The 17,986-nt window shown below is 34.1% G+C and overlaps 1 protein-coding gene and 1 long non-coding RNA gene across 17 annotated transcripts in view; one reads left to right on the top strand and one right to left on the bottom strand.

Annotated features, from left to right (window-relative positions):
• Nucleotides 1-17,986, top strand: part of LOC103216248 (uncharacterized) — a 151,319-nt gene that overhangs the window by 109,491 nt on the left and 23,842 nt on the right. For 11 of the 12 annotated variants that reach the window (XR_012094017.1, XR_012094014.1, XR_012094013.1 and 8 more), the window contains one exon: nucleotides 12,111-12,205. This is a non-coding gene — a long non-coding RNA (uncharacterized lncRNA). Of the gene's footprint in view, nucleotides 1-8,237; nucleotides 8,301-12,110; nucleotides 12,206-17,986 lie in introns of all 12 variants that reach the window. The other variant, XR_012094012.1, reaches the window with a different exon arrangement.
• Nucleotides 147-17,986, bottom strand: part of PCGF5 (polycomb group ring finger 5) — a 123,010-nt gene continuing 105,170 nt past the window's right edge. For 4 of the 5 annotated variants that reach the window (XM_007963524.3, XM_073019170.1, XM_073019169.1 and 1 more), the window contains exons 9-10: nucleotides 13,026-13,085; nucleotides 147-6,133 (exon numbers count right to left, since the gene is read on the bottom strand). In XM_007963524.3, the coding sequence (XP_007961715.1) occupies nucleotides 6,086-6,133; nucleotides 13,026-13,085 (108 nt within the window). In that variant the 3' untranslated portion in view covers nucleotides 147-6,085. The remainder of the gene's footprint in view (nucleotides 6,134-13,025; nucleotides 13,086-17,986) is intronic. The other variant, XM_073019171.1, reaches the window with a different exon arrangement.

Below are 17,986 nucleotides of genomic sequence, written 5' to 3'. Positions count from 1 at the left end.
GCTGAAGAATCCTTAGAAAATATTTATGATCTCAAACACTCAATAAATTTCAATAAAATTTGCTACAGGACTAGTACTTAAAGGAGATATTTTTAATGAAGGCTGCAAGCTACAGCGACTAATATTAAAGATGACAAACAACAATAAATTATGCAATTTAATTTTTAATAACAAAGATACTATATTTTAACATGGTGAAATATACTTGGCTAAGTCCAGATTAAAAAAAAAAAAAGTATCTAGCCCAACAGTACAATCATACAGCTTTGTACAGAACATTCCATAGATCAACAGAAAATACATTTGAGCACAAAAATAAAAAATATTTAAAGAGAATCTCTAAGCAGCATTTTATTTCTGCAAAAGACATATCTTGTACTGATTAAATATCTACAAGTGCTTTTCCTTTACAAAAATACATATATTCTTAATAGACTAAGTCATTAACAATGACCTGGTAATTCTTTCACTTCAATTTGAATGATTTATAAGCTAAATCTTACAACCACAAAAAGGTTTTTATTTGTATTAAGATGTTACCACTTTTGACAAAAAGCTTAAAATATTTTATATTTCAAAGGAAAATTAGCAACATAACTTTACAATATATCCTATGATATTTTGATTGTGAGGGCTACTCTATTTAAAACTGATGATCTCTGTTGTGTTGCTCAGATGCAGGAAAGCAGCAGAACCCTGGTACTCCCCCAACAAGCTCCTGTCGCGGACCACAGCTTCATAAGGACACTTAGGCCCCCACCCCCATTCTAAAAAATACAACAAAAGAAAACCGACCCCAAACAATGCTAGGCTGATCCCATTACATTTTTAATGTGTAGAACTCCTGCTCCAGTGGACTGATGTGCAGAGGATGGATAAATAAATTTGTTGACTATCTCTCCATCACCCAGAAATATTTAATCTTCATTTGCACTAGATTAGTTTCTTATTCCATGAAGCTCCATAAATGGAAGAAAACTAGACTCAGTATTTAACATATCTGTTTCACTTGATTCTAGATTTAAAATTATCAAAATTAAAAATCTCTGAAAAATCAGTCTCAGTTTGGAACTATAGAAAAAGGGGCATAACGAGTATACAGACACATTTGAATGAGCATTTAAAATAATTATTTTTAATTTTATAACTTTCTGAAAGGAAGTGCTCAAGCATTTTAATTCTATTCAAAAATATAAGGAAAGCAAGTAAACATTATTTATGAAAACTGTATTACACTAGGAAGAGAATTACTTAAATTATTGGAAAAACAGCACTGCAATAAAAACTATTGAAAATTGTATTGTACATTTAAGTACATCTGAATTAACTTTCAGTCTGATGTTTTCCATCAAAATGCTACTCAACTAGGTTTGTCAAGTAAATCCAGAAACAGTTATTGTGTGCCTTGAAAAGGTTTGAGTCTCTGGTGTATTTAATATTTTTCACTTTTTCATAAACCAGATCTAGCAGACATGTTCCTTACTTTTACCCAAACTGTAGGAATATATATTACAAAATATTGATAATTGCATTTCAAGTTTTCATATTTCTAGTCCAGAAAATTAAAAGTTATGGCAAACTCATTCATTTTTGAAGTTCCTACTACCAACCAATATCTTACTAGTATGAAGCTTAGCTTTCTGGAAAATTCCTTATGATAAACCAGAATATGTAATAGAGTGCGCATCCATTTTTACCCTATCCAAGGAGATTTACCTAGTGACCTATCAGAAAGACTTCATAAGTTTTACCTTTAAGGTAGCCCATAGCATGAATTCCCAAGGAAAATGGTACGAGGGGGATATGGAACTTCCTCTTGATGTACATACTTGTTCTGTGACCCATTTTGTCAAAGTTGGCTGTATGGCTAAATTCTAATAATAATAAACCAAGTGCTGAAGAATAAGACAAAGAGTTGCATTTTTTTGGAGATGGAGACTCACTCTGTCACCCAGGCTGGAGTGCAGTGGTGTAATCTTGGCTTACTGCAACCTCCACCTCCTGGGTTCAAGAGATTCTCCTGCCTCAGCCTCCCATGTAGCTGGGATTACAGGCATGTGCCACCACACCTGGCTAATTTTTGTATTTTTAGTAGAGACGGGGTTTCACCATGTTGACCAGGCTGGTCTCGAACTCCTGACCTCAAGTGATCCACCTGCCACGGCCTCCCAAAGTGCTGGGATTACATGCGTGAGCCACTGTGCCCGGTCTAGAGTTGCTTTTTAAGGGGAAAAAAACCACAGGCTCTTATGAAATATTTTGAATACAGAGAAAGCCCTTACTTATATAAATTCCACAGAATGAACTCTTTTCTATATAAGTAAGGGTGTTGGCACTTCTACCAAAGTCTGCCTTTAATAAAATTTCTCATATTATGAAGAATACAGGAGCTAAATCTAAGCTTAATTTTAGTTTACACTGCCTCCATGAAATAAAAAGCCTCTCAAATTAAAAATCTCAACTTTCTTTTCAAAGTATGTATTTCTCTCACTTTTCATGCAGAGGAAGGCTATTTGTTGTGTTTATCTCTTTCTCACCTTTGAGGATTTCCTAAGATCTGTTAGATGACACTGAAAAACAATAAACATATTTGAAAAGAAGTGTGTCCTGATTATTGCAAGAAAAGCCTGCATTTGACTGATCTCACCAAGAAAATTCAGTTTAAAGCCTTTCTTTGGTGATATTTTAGCAATTAATCAAGGTTATTGCCTAACTATATAAAATGAAATTGCAATCTAAAAATTTCCAACCTCCAAACTGTTAAAACCGTCTCTCCAACATGGTTATTAATTTACTGTAAAATGTCTTTGGTGATATCTATATTCTTATGAAAATCTTCCAAAAAATTAACTTACAAGAGCCTATTTAGATATGAAACCATTCATAAGAGACAGGTACAGATAACTCAAACTTTATGCAGTAAATTTAAAACAGAAATGCACTTTAGCAATGAGGCACTTTCTCTTAAATATTTCAGTAAAGCTAAACAGTTCACAATATTATATAACACACTTTTTTTCTTAAAGAATCAGTTTAAATTTAGATTACATTTGAGTGTGTAATGTAGTTGAGCAAAATCATTACATTTATAAAATGTGGCACATTAGTATGGGATAGATGTTTAATGTATAAATAAATAATATACTTCTCTAAGAGTAGTTAAAAGGCATTACCCAAGTTACCTGTACTCCAGACTGAGTATTACCTCATCAATGAGCATTTTAGTTTATTTTTTCAAACTTTGTAAAGGTGTTTTGCTAATCTAGAGAAAAGGCCATACATATTTTGATTTCTCTATTAACTGATGTGATTACTTCAATTAAAGTAATGTTTATAAACCACAGTCATTCTTTATATCTAAGTTCCCTTGACCCTTTTATATTTATAATTTCTAAGGCAGATAAAAGAGATAACAAAATCTTTTATGGAAGTAAAGGTCTTTCAGTTTATTGCTTAAGAAACAACAGATTAAAGAAAACTTTTAGTTTTAGTCTCTGATTTTACAGATTCAGATGATTCCTATAGGTTATTTATATAAAGAATTCATTTTATAAGCACCCTAAATTTATAAAGCTAACCACAAAAGTTGCCTGTACATTTTTTCTATACCTAGTTTCTTGCAAATTCTACAACCTGACTTACGGGGTAATTAACGGGGAATACAGTGTATTACTAGACATGAAAGTAGTCCTATCCTTAGAAAGCTGTAGTTGAATATACCAAAATAAGTCAGTTGAAGAAATCTGTGATTCTAGTAGTAATACTACATAACTTAGGAGTATCAAAAAAATGTGTACCTTTCTCCAAACGACAATTGATGCCTTTCTTTATGTAAGCTTTTCACATATTTTGGCACATATTCCATTGCATTTCAATAAAAATGTTAATGCATTATCAGTAAATAAAAGAATTCTATATAAAACTATTCTGTTTCATAATTGCTTCCTATATATTTCCTTGGAAAATAGTGAAATTAATATGACAAGGCAACTAGCCAAATTTAAAGAGATTTTGTAAATAAAATTCATTTATGGCCATTAAGTTTTGGCTGGAGGGCCAAAACATCAAAGTCTCACTTGTGATTTTTAAAAATGCACTCAATTCATTTTGAGTTAATTAAAATTCTATTTGCAAAACACTATTTTAATCGCTGACCTAGGTGTGACAAATTTATAATAATTTGTAAAAGTTCTTAGGGATGTCTGGGAACTGAGTTTCACAGCATAGAAAAATAATTTCTGTAGCTAGATAGTAAATTCAGTTTTTTCAGCCATTTGTAGTTAATGAAAATCTGCCTTTTAAATTCTTTTAAGTGCTTGTGAGCCATTGCAAGAACGAAAACAATCTAACAAAACAAAGTTAAGAAAGTATTGCCTTAACCTTTTTCACCAAAGTTAGAACAACAGAAAAATTTAATAGACTTTTTGACTCAAAAAAAGATAAAAGGAAAAGATAATTATGAAGTTTCAGCCTTTTACATAGTGAAACATATTAAGATTTAGCTGTAGTTTGTATGTTTGCTAGAATTGTACAATATCTTATTTCTAAGAATCATTCTGAAATTCAGAAGGCTTGATTTCTGGTACATTTTACTGGAAAATGTGGCACATTTACCACATATGCAGTATAAAACCTAAATGTGTGTAACACACAGGTTGTGCTCATGTCATATTTCTCAAACAAATATTTTCCCTAACTTTCAAGATTTTTTCCTAAGTTTCAAAGGTTAGCTTGTTTGTTTCAAAGCAATTTCCAAATAAGTTTTTTGAAAACTGTAAAAAAGATTTAAAATGACAGTTTTCATATAATTTAAGGTAACAAGACTTTCTTTGACTTGCAGACTAATCCTAAAATGAATGGAAGACTTAACAAAACTGCAAAATACAAGACATTTTGTATTTCTGATCTTAATGAACTCATGTATAAAATAATAATCTCATTTCCCCAATTACTACAGGATTTAAAATAAAATACCCTTAACCTATTAATTTTGGTTAGCATAGTTCTATACTTCATTTATTCTATTTTATGCACATAGTTTGGAAATGTGAAAGGTAACTAACAGTTTTAATCTACAACTGTTTTGAGACTTTTGAAATCCATAAAATAGCTAATGTTATGTGCTCTAAACATCCTAATATTTAAAATCATCATAACCCTCTGCATGCCACAATGACATATACCTAAGGCCAACTTAAAAAGAGAAATAATGCACTCATTAAATGACAGCAACAATGTAATGATACATGAAATGGGCTATACAATGACATTTCCATGAAGCAGCACCTGCTTGTCATAAGGCATTATGAAAGAAGATTAACCTTACTTACACATTAATTTTATCAAAAGTAAATGTGATCAGCTGCCAACATTTTGAATGGTTGGGAATCTAACTTCAGTTCAAGAGGTCACATACATTTTCAGTCTGGAGGGCTAACATGCCTTCCTTGTGCAATTGGTAGACTACACGGACAGATGCTTAGAATGTCTACAATTATGTTGTGCTCTAATGTTACAGAATAACTGGAATTCTTGGCAAAAGGACTTGCACACTCAAGAATGAACTTTTTCACACAAAAAGCTTACCAAGAACAAGACAGTGGCTCAAAAACCACTTTTCTAAATATATTTCCATACAAAATAATTTCAAGATATAATTATTAGTTTCTTGTACAGTACGCTATTTAAACAAGAATAAAATAGTAAGTATGTGAAAACTGCAACACCACAAAAATTGAGCCATTTTACTAGTGTAATTAAACATTAGAACAATCTTGGAACAGGCAAGCAAAATATTCAGAAGGTTGAATCATGGCGGCACACCTAACTGATTTTAACCATGACTTGCACACTTTGAGACAACACAAATACCTTATGCAGATGGTTCAGTAGCAGAATGGCACTTGGTTTGCTCCTAATAGAAACAACATGAATGCAACTGACAATTGAGAGATAGACAATGGCCTTATTTGCATGCTGAAAATCTGGTTGTGTTCCTCTAGTCCACACACCGTTAACTGTGCAATCTGTTGACGAGTAAACAAATAGTGCAGGATTCATCTCAGTGAGGTCTGGGCCCCTTCATCTAACCAAAATCAATTCTTGGTCGATACTGCAATACCATAGGGTATGACTACAAAATAAAGACAGATAATGAATAAGACTGTACTTGGATAAAAACAATACAGTTTATATACAAAGATTTTAAGAATTTGGGGTTATAATTTACAATATTTCCTGGTACTAGAGATTACAACAGTTAAAATTTGAGTTACCATTAAAACTCTATTTCTTTTGGTTGCCATTATTTTTCTGTAATCAGTCAAGTTTTCAATAATATGCAGCAGAGGTCAAGTTTAAAGGTCTACAGACATGATGCAGGTTGTATCTATGACTAGTACTAGCACAACACTTAGGAGAGGCAAGACCTGGGGAGGACTGAAAGTTACATACCCTGCTTATAGGCATTCAGTTAGTAACCCTATGAGGCGAACAAGACAAATCAGCAGCCTGGATTCCACTACAGCTTAGGCTAGTGAGAGCTCACTAAATCACAAATCAACGAAGAGACCCCCTCTGCTAGGAACCTGTAAAACTGGAGTAGTGTTCACAAATCACATTTCTTACAAGTTTGACACATTTTTTTTTTAATTTAAAATTTATTTTAATGATCCTTTAAAAATATTGAAAAAGTAGCTAATTGTTACATGAAACATTTAGGTCACTGCCTCCTTTCAACAGTTGATACTAATAAACATTTGGATTTGGCTATAACGTAAAATAACCGAATGGTTCATATTGTTCTTCATGTCACTATGTAGAAAAGGTATCATACATCTGGCTATCATACAGAACTAGAGAGAAAACAGCTTCTTTGGGATAAAGGCATATGGCATATGCCACGCTACCTCTGTGTTTGTTTTTACCCTGTACCATATCTTATAGAACCAAAACATCAGTGGTTTTTCCTTTCCTTAAATCTGCAGATACCCCCTCTTAAAATGAAATTTGAGGAGCTAATTTTATGGAATCAAGAAGGGGCTGAGATGGCCACTGACTGATGTTTCTCCATCTTAGTATACATGAATACAAAAATACGGTATAGAGAACTTTGTATTCTTTCATATAGATAAAAGGGCTAGACTGAGACATAACAATCCTGAAAAATGACCATTTCAGTGCTTACTATAGCTATGCTACACATTGGGACGACTCAATGTGGGAATCTGTAACCATTCAGCTCAGGATGGAACTAGAGGGTAGGAATACAAATGCCCTAGGTCTTGCTCTCCCAGCTGAAGTACAGCAGATGCTACCACAGCTGTCTAAGGGCTGGAGTAAAGGTCTCAGACAGTCTCTCAGGGTTTCCAGGATCTAAAACTTCTAAAACTGTTTTGGTTTTACTTGTTTTTATTTTAAACTTTATTTAGTTCCCCCTGAATCAGAATACCTGGGAAGGAGTAAGACACAGATATCTCCATTTTACTAAACTCTGGATGTTTCTGAAGCCCAGAGAGATTCTGAGATGACCAACATCCTTTCCATTCTACCTCAACCAACCCACAGCTTGCCCTTCACTATAATAACTGCTCTAGTTTTGCGTTTGATTCCTGATTCTATTGAATCTGCACACTCTCTGCAAATACATAAGCCACTCATTTTAGAATGCATTCATCATATATAGAAGTATCCGTCATCAATTCTACTAGGGATAAAGGTACAGAGGGAAGTAAAATGGCTTGATTGGTAATCCTTGGGATTTTCTCAGCTAGGGATAAAGGTACAGAGGGAAGTAAAATGGCTTGATTGGTAATCCTTGGGATTTTCTCAGTTTCGGGCTGAAAATAATTTTCTTTTCTCCCCCAAGTAGCCATTTGTGTGTGTTCTATAAGAACATACGAAGTTTAATAATTTTATTGAAATGTGTCAAAACACTGAAAATTGTAAAGGTATATTTTAAGTTCTATTTGTGTTTCGGTTTGTTTTCTGAAATAAAATGGCACCACACTAACAATAATGAAATGTGGCATATAATTACCTCTTAGTGTTAAGTGACTGCACTAAATAGACCTACATTTCAGTTTCTAGTCCTCAAGTCTCATTATGTAATAAAAATAAAGAACAGATACTTTCAGAGAATACATTTCAAATAATTTTAGAAAATGATAAAACTGTCTTTGATATACTTTTTTCCTTAAAGAATGAATTATTTTTGTCAAAACTTGTTTTTACTGTAGATTTGGAAAATACAGAATGGTATCAAGAAAAAGGGAAAAATATTTAAATCCTACCATCCAAAGGTAACTACCATAATAATTTTAGTGTATATTCCTCTACTCATTTTATCTACATTCGTTTTTTTTTTTTTTTTTCCAAAACTGGAATCACGCTAAACAGATTGTTTAGTATCATTTAAATTTTTTATCCATTTAGCAATTCCACAAACCTATTTCCATGCCATTTGATATGGTCCTACATAATTTTAACAGCTGTATATTATGCTGTTATAGAAATGAACTGTGAGTTATCAGTAAGTCTCCTTTTGCTGTACATTTGAGTTTAGTCCTTTTCTCCTTTGCTATTGTAACTTAATCTTAACCCACCAATCTATTTCTTCTGCCCCAGGATAGATTCCTAAAAGTGGAACTGCTAGTTCAAACAGCATACACATTTTAAAGAGCTTTTTGATAAATACTGTTACACTGGTCTTCAAGAAGGTAGTTCTGGATGGGCGTGGTGGCTCATGCCTGTAATCCCAGCACTTTGGGAGACCGAGGCGGGTGGATCATGAAGTCAAGAGATCAAGAACATCCTGGCCAAAATGGTGAAACCCCGTCTCTACTAAAAATATAAAAACAAAACAAAACAAAAAAACCTAGCCAGGCATGGTGGCACGTGCCTGTAATCCCAGCTACTCAGGAGGCTGAGGCAGGAGAATCACTTGAACCTGGGAGATGGAGGTTGCAGTAAGCTGAGATCGCACCACTGCATTCCAGCCTGGCAACAGAGCGAGACTCCATCTCAAAAACAAACAAACAAAACAAAACAAAAAAAAACCCAAAAAAAGTAGTTTCATTTTTCTACATTTTAAAAAGAAATTTGAATGCCCATTCCTCTATAGCCTCATCAATAATGATTACTATCTTTTCCCACCTCTTAATTTGGCAATCTTATAAGCATAAAATAGTATTTTTTTTCATTTCTTGACTTCTAAGAAAGTTACTCATTTTTATATGTTTATTAGCCCACTGTGTTTCCTTCTTATGTATCCAGCCTGATCATGTCCTTTGCTCATTTTTATGAAAAGTTGGGATTTTTCTTACATATTTGTATGAATTCTTTATGTATTAAAAACATTAAACCTTTCTCATACATTATAAATATGTTTTATGATATTTTTGCCATGTGCTTTTAATATTAATGGTCAATTCAATTTTTTTAGGTACACTGTGAAAGGCCATCCCCACTCTGAGATCAGTTCTTCAACTATATTTTCTTCTTGATCTTTTATAGTATCATTTAAAATATTTACCATCTTGAGCCATCATAAACCTATACTGATGTAAAATGTGAGGTGGAATTGAATTCCCCACCCACAGTCTCAGTATAATTAATTGAAAATAAATCCTACTAGATCTGCACCCTACATTACATTCCTGAGTGCACTATTACCAATCGGCCCCTTATGCACTGTCATGTTCCAGCCCCACTGTCCTCCTTGCTATTCTCAAACAACCAGATACAATCAATTCTCAGGGCCTTTGCAGTGTGTTCCCTCAGACTTCAGTGCTCTACCTCAGATATTCACATGGCAACATCTCTCAATTTCTTTTGATCAACAATCACCACCTCAAAGAGGGCTTCTCTTGGCTATCTTATCAAAACTATTCTATTTATCTATTTTACTTTTTCTTCTAACACTATAAATTTTAACCTGTTTATATTTTTTGTCTGTTACCATCATTAGTGTAAGTTCCATGAAAGAAAAGATTCATGTTCATTTTTACTTCTGTACCCTCAAAGGCCTAGAATAGTGCCCAATGCATAATACTCAATAGATATTTGTTAATCATTTTACTGCATTAATTTGAAATACCCTCTTTAGAGACTCATACATACTAGGGTCTGTTGCTGAGCTATTCTTTTTATTCATATGTCTGTATCTAAGGCAAGACCCTATTCTAATTACTTCAACTTTAAAGTATGCTTTAGTATGTGGTAGTACACATTCCCTCTCATTACTCTTTGTAAAAACATGACTGATCAGAAGCACCTGTTGATATTTCCTTATGAGCTTTAGAACGACTGACTTTGTCATCTTAAACAAAGATCTGGTAAAAGTGTGTTTGGAATTACATTTAACTCTATAATTTAATTGAGGGGTGAACTGGCATCTCTATAAAATGTAATGTACTATTTAAATTTCTTAGGTATAAAATGGAATTCTGTATATATATGAGAAGGTCTCTGTTCTTAAGAAATATATGCTGAAGTGTTTAGTGGTCAATTTTCCTGATACCTGCAATTTACTTTTAAATGATTAAATTATATGTATACACACACACACACACACACACACACACACACACAGATTGATTAATTAATAAGGAGATGAGAAGAGAAAGAGAGGGGAAGAGGAGGCAAAAAATGTGGCAAAATGTTAACTGATGAATCTAGGTAATCGCAAAGAATATTCCTTTGTATAATCATTGCAATTTTCTGTTGTTTTGAGAAACTTTTCAATAGGAAAACATCAGGACTTCACATTGAATTTTATCAAACACCTTTTCAGTATCTACTGATGATTTTTAACCTAGAGTATATATGTATAAAATATATGTATATTTCATATATATATTTAATCCCCTTCTCCCAATATTAAGTCATTCCTTCATTTCTGATAAAAATGATATTAGGCCTTGGTTTATTATTATCTTACTATATTAGTGTATTATTTATCATTTATTTATATTCAAAATAAGATTTGGTACCCGTTTTCTAATTGTGGGTTCTCTGTCAGTTTTTGCTATTAAGAATGGCAAATTGGAAGGTTTCCACCTTTTCTAATGATTAACAATAGATACAGCATAGGAATGATTTATTCCTTGAAAATTAGAGAGAATTCTGACCATAAAACCATTTAGGTATCCCTTCAGGAAGTTAAGAGTACATCCTATTAGCTACAAGTTCAATTTTCTTACAGGACTATAAGCCATTAATGAGGTGTTGAAGGAAGAAAAGGAAATTTGTATGGATTTAGAAATTTGGTCTCACTCCAGTTTTTCCCTAATACTTTGGATCATGGTTTAAGGACATCTTCATTTCTAAGGAAATAGATAGACATAAACACCAAGAGTAAAAGCAGAAAGCCACGCATTGCACAGGTTATAGCTACAGGCAGTGTTATCGTTACATTTCAGCATCCCCAAATCAGCCATGAGGCCAAAGCAGCTGAAACATCTATATACCTCGGATATACACAAATCTCAGCAGCTCAGTTACACTATGTACCCCAGACCCTTATCTGCATAAAGAGAAGAATGATCTTTCTCCCTCAATGACTTGGCCTTCAGAGATGTTAAATTTACTTACTACATTGCTGAAAAGCTAGGACTTAAAAGAGTATGTATCAAAAAGAACACATTTTAATGAAGGCATGAGAATTCCCATGTCATAGCACTGACAAAAGGCTGAAGAAAATTCTAGATAACTGCTAATTAAATGTTTTCAATTAGCAATTTCAAGTGATTCTTTTAATGCTTAACATACATTCATTTGTCCCAACTCCAAAACTGTAACACTGGAGGTAAGTATGCCAGTTAAGTTTGTTATATAATTACAATTATCCCTTCTCCCTGGCTCCAAGGAAATAAAGATGAAGACTACTTTAATTACTGAAATAAAAGAACGTTGGATTTTATTATTTTATTATTTATTTGTTTGAGACAGAGTCTTGCTCTGTCACCCAGGCTGGAGTGCAGTGGCACAATCTCAGTTCACTGCAACCTCCACCTCCTGAGCTCAAGTGATTCTCCTGCCTCAACCTCCTTAGTAGCTGGGACTACAGGGGTGTGCCATCACACCCAGCTAATTTTTGTCTTTTTTTGTAGGAACAGGGTTTCACCATGTTGTCAAGGCTGGTCTCAAACTCCTGGACACAAGAGATCTGCCCGTCTCAGCCTCCCAAAGTGCTGAGATTACAGAGGTGAGCCATCATGTCTGGCCTAAAGTTTATTAAAAAACAATTTTTTTTTAATCTTGCTATATTGCCCAGACTGTTCTCGAACCCCTGGCCTCAAGCAATCCTACATCCTCAGCCTCACAAAGTGCTGGGATTACAGGCACCATGCCTGGCCCAACAACGGATATTTTAAAGAAATGGTATGATTAATTCACAGGATTAAGGTTGATCTTCAATCACGTCTGTACCCAACAATAATCTTTACTATACCCTTGTCTGTTTCCCAAATTTTTAAAATGTATCTTTATCAGATAAACTTTCCTCAGACACATGTTCAAGTTTTCTTAATGCATTATTAAATCAGCTCACTATCATTTTTAAAGAGGTAACCCAAGTAAAGTACTAGGGAAGGGCTAATAAGCAAGCTCATAATTAGAATCAGCTGTTGCTGTTATTTAGCTTCACCTAATTTGGCATTTTATATTTCACTTGTGGTTGAATGATTCACTAAAAAATAACATTCATACAAAGAAAGTAACATCTCAAAATCTAATATGGAGCAGAGATTTCTCAAGGACTGAAAGTAGTAATTATTAAAAACTCTTGATTCATAAATGATAGCCTTAACATTTCCAATTTTTTAGTTCAGTAAAATTAAATAGATAACTCAGGAGAACCAAAATAATGGGAAATCTTGGGTTTATAAGTTGAAAAGATAACTTTTTGCAGCTCCAGTAACAATTAGTTTTACAAAGTTAAATGTCTTAGGAATTGAGTTTGGGATGAATGTGCTCACCGCCATGGTGTCATGATGGTCATATGTACAGTCGTGAGTGCCTCTTACCTGATACAAAGGGCCATCCTGAGAGCAGACTTGCGAAGCTGAGCAGTTCAGACACCGAAACTGCGGAGGAGATGAACTCATCAGATAAGAGGCATCCACAACTGGACACATATTTAAAACTGATTATTTAAAATAGTTTAACGTCAAACACAAGAGTCAACATGATTAATGGTAAATAAACACTTTCCAAAAAACTGGTGGTTGTTTTTGAAAAAAGATTTTAATAACTTAGTAACTGGTAAAATTTAGCTTGAAGTAATTTTAGCATCTAGATATGAGTTTTAATATTCTGCAAATGCAAAAATGGTGGCCTTTCCTTTCTATATCCTTTACAAATACTATTTCCTGGGAAAACCTCACTTCTTGCATACATGAGGGACATCCTCATTCTTCCATCCCTTCCTCTGATCAGTCTCTCCCAGATCTCTTCTTCAGGTTCCCCTGAAAGTAATACTGTTCAAGGAAATCAGAGCTCTGAGAGGGACACGGAACTCCGCTCAACCTATAAGGCATCTACTTTCTGTTATATAGTAGGTTCTTTACATTGCTTTATATTGCTGATTATATTAGCATTAGATTGTGAGCTCCTTGAATCTATATTTTAGTCACATTTGTGGTCTTAATAGCTAAGGCCCAGAACTGGCATACATCAGCCATCAGATTTATGAGTAAAGCAATGAGTGAATACACTTTAAAACTACTGTAGATTCATTTGTTAACCTACTACTTTAAAACAGTTTATTCACATTAAAAAACTCATTCCCAAATCCTAATTCTTCAATATTATGCTAAACTCTTATTAAATATAATTTTAATTGTAATTGGACTATAAAACATAAAATGTATACTTTAAAATTATGCATGTATGAATTCAACATTGCATACTTTTCAAAATGGAAAAATTAAATACATAAAAAATAAAGTACAAATTAACCAGGATATTTCTAACATAGCAAAGCAGGTTTTTAAAAGATATACTTTAAAAGATTTAAATAAGCATTGATTAAAACAAATATATTTCTAGGCTTCTAAATAAAAATTAAGGAATTTTCTATTTTCCCAAAATACTTTAGTTAAATTTTTTTCTCTAACAGTCAGTCCTTGATTTTGGGTACAGTGTGCATCAACATGCTGTAAGGCGGGCACAGCTCAGCTCTCCTTTAGCAACCTTCTCCTTTTGCTCCCAAGAGTCCCCAAGCTCTGGTCTATCAGACTTTGCGTAACATTGAAAATCCTAAACAGGGTTCAACAAGGGTAAGCTGGAAAGTGGCAATTTCACTAAGTGATTCTTTTTTTTTTTTTTTCTATTGATCTCTTTGGTATCAGTCAAGATGTATAAACTTGCTTTTCTTACAATTGCCTGCTAATGCAAATAAAGCAAAGGAAGACAAGCATGGTGTAGTAACTTTAGGTGCTGGACTGGCAGAGATTGCTGGAGGAGATAAAACTAAATCAGGATGAACTGTGAAAAGGGAGCTGTACTGAGAACTATCCAAGAAAAGGGGAGCAGGAAGAATGTGAGTCCATGATGAAAGCTAAGGCTGGATAGAGATATTGACAATAAACTCTCAGGGATGAAACTAGGTGAAGGAAGAGGGAATTATAATCATAATAAAGGTTAATATGCATAAGCTATTAATAAAATAATATTTATCATGTCAGACACTCTGCTAACACTTTAGTATGCAATATTTCATTGATTCTTAGTTTTACCCAAATTTTAAAGAATCAAAAAATTGAGGCAAAACTAGGAAGCAGGACAAAATTGGAAGATAGCTGTAACACATAACAGCAAAAGATTCACATTCAGAACACATAAAGAGATCCTAGAAGTCAATAAGAAAAAGACAAACATGATGAAAAAGAACCAAGGCAATGAATATGATAGGTAAGTTCACAGAAGAAATACAAAATAGATGATATGTAATGTTGGTGAAGATGTCAGAAAATGGATGCTCTCATACATTATTGATATGTTTGTAAATTTCAAATAATATCCACTAAAACCTTTTCAGAGGACAATTTGTATCTACCAAAATTTAAAACATGCATACTCTGTTGAAAATCCACTTCTAAGAATCTAGCCAATGGATATGCTTGCATATGTGTAGTAGGTACTGGAACACCTTGCTTGTAATGTCAAAATATTTGAAAAAAATCTACATGTCCACCAAACGAGTGTGTTAATCAAATTATGCTACAGCCACACAAAAGGAATATTATTAATGTACTAAAAAATTGTTTCAAAGTTTACTGATTCTGCACAAGACATTATCAAATTTTAAAAAAGTTGTAAAACAATACATATGATTCCACTTATGTTTCAAAAAATGTGATGACCTCTGGGTATGAATATTGTGAAGAAAGTCCAAGTATTAGATGGATGACAGATCAGATGACATAAGTCCCTTCCAAACTGAGATCTGATTCTGTAATTCTGCATTCTCAATTTATAGATGTGGAAACTACAGGGAAAGTCAGTAGTCACAGATCACATCTCCTGAAACACTATTACTCAACGGATGGTTCAAAGATCAGATGCATTAGTATCTCCTGAGAGTTTGCTAGAAATACAGTAACCTGAGTCTCATTCTCAGACCTACTGAGTCAGAATCTGCATTTTACCAAGATCCTTAGATGATTTAAATTTGCATTAAAGATCAAGAAGCGTGTTTTTTTTCTTTTTTCTCCCACTAATAAGAAAAAGATTAATGCCAAGCTTGAGTATAGAATATTAAGATGGCAATACTGATATGAACTGAGAAAATTTTAAGAGCTAAGTCTGACGAGCTGTTTGTTTTGATTCCTAAAGATAAAAATCTTTCAAAAATGCATAACAATGGAGACAAGGGTCTAGAGAGGGCAGGGACTGTAGAAGACAGGCTTAGCCTGAAGTGGAATTGCCCCAAGATAAGGAGAGCAGTGGCACAGAATCCGTGTGGTGCAGGGAAACACCCCACTATACTTGAGAAATTGAGGCAAAATCAATTATCCTGAGATTCTTCCTAAGAGGCTAGAAGTAGAGCAAGGTAGAGGGGTAATCTGAATATGGAGTACCCTTGTCAGAGATGAAAGACTCCAGGGGTCCGAGAGTGGTATCCAATATGAGGAGGAAAGATAATGACAGATCTATTCACAGTGTGTAGAATAGATGAGGAGACATCCCACAGTACCAAATAGAATAAAAAACCCGCAAAGATGCCAATTCCAGCCAAATCAATCTAGAAATACAACCCAGTGCCAGTCGCAATCCTATTCTAAAGCTTATCTGGAAGAATAAATGGGTAAAATTAGTCAACACAATTTTCAAAAGAATTGGGGATTTTGCCCTAATAGGTACTAATACACATCATAAAGCAACCTAGAAGGCCCAACTATTTGCCTTACAAAACATGTTTAAACTTCATCCAAATTTATCCCAAAGAAAGTAGACAACTGGAGGGTTTCAGAGAGGGGTGTTATGTGATCAGATCTTCATAAAAGGTAGATGATGTGTAATGCTGGTACACAGTAAGACCTGCTCACAAGAACAACACACACACACACACACATATGCGCACACACATATATACACACATATGCACAGACATGGTGACATCTCAAAACAATAAGGTTAAATATGGATTATTCAATATTCAATATACTGTATTTCTGATGTAAAAACAATTTGAAATAAATTAGAATCTTAACCTTGTGTTTTTGTATAAATAAATTAATTTTGGGTAGCTTTAAATGTTTAATACAAAAAGCAATAGAAACAAGTAAAAGAACCACATAGCGGTCATTAGTTTAGGAAATCAGCTGACTCCAGCCCAAGGCAGAGCTAGTTAGCCAATAGGTAGACTAATAAGAGCTCTTCAGACATCCTGGCATCCTGCTGGCAGTGGATGATGAAATAAGAAGGGATGTGATCACAACAATATGCTTCAGGAGCTTAATCAGGAAATGATTGTTTTAGTGATATGGCTGCATTTGTCCATGTCACTCAACTGTCAGAATTCATCTATTAATATATTAATTCGTAATTGGAAGCTGAACAAAAATTGAAAATTTAACAGAAAAAAAGGAAGCTGAGATTCAGATAAATAAAAATTATCTTTATGATATATTTCACATAATCATTATCTTATAAAAGATAACATTTTCATTCAATTTACTCTTTGAACAAGTATTGCGTATATATGCTGGGCACTGCCCTAGGTGCTGGAGATTTAGCAGTGAACAAACAAAAATCCCTGTCCTCAGATTATATTTTACTTGGGGACAAACAATAAACATATAAATAAGAGGTATAATATGTCAGAGGTGAAATATTGTGGAAAACAATAAGGCATGAAAAGGGAGTAAGAATGCCATAGGGAGAGGGGGTTGTAGTTTTAGAGGAGATCAAAGGCCTCATTGAGAAGGTGACATAGAAGCAAACTTATTTAGGTGAAGGGGGTAAAGGAAATGAGTTAGCTGGATACTGGGGGAGGTGAGGGTAAGTGGGGTGTGGTTGAGAAAACAGGCCAGTGTGGCTGGAGTGCTGTGGGGCCAGGGAGACAGAATAAATGAGGAGAGAGAGCATCTGGGGAAGGCTGTATGGGGGCCATGTATGTAGGTCTCTAGAAAGATTCTGGATTTTACGTAAATTAAACAGCATTGGAGGAATCAGAGAATGGAGTGGGCATGTTCTAACCTGTTTTAAGAGGATCATGCTGGCGGCTGTGTGAGACGAAGATGGAGGTAGGGCAAGGGTGGTGGCACAGAGCCTTGCTAGGAGAATGGTGGTGGTGGGCTGGACCAGTAGTGAAGTGGATGAAGTGAGACATAGCTGGATTCTGAATGTACATTTTGATGGTGAAGATTACAGAATTTGCTAAGAAAGGATGGATGAAAGAAAAAGGCAGCAATCAGTGCTGACATCAGGCATTTTGGTCTGAGTAACTGGAAAAACGGAGCTACCAATCTTAGAACTACTG

This window comes from Chlorocebus sabaeus, chromosome 9 (genome assembly GCF_047675955.1).
Source record: "Chlorocebus sabaeus isolate Y175 chromosome 9, mChlSab1.0.hap1, whole genome shotgun sequence".
Classification (NCBI taxonomy): domain Eukaryota; kingdom Metazoa; phylum Chordata; class Mammalia; order Primates; family Cercopithecidae; genus Chlorocebus; species Chlorocebus sabaeus.
Note: the sequence above shows the minus strand (reverse complement) of the source record. Positions and strands in the feature narration are given on the sequence as shown.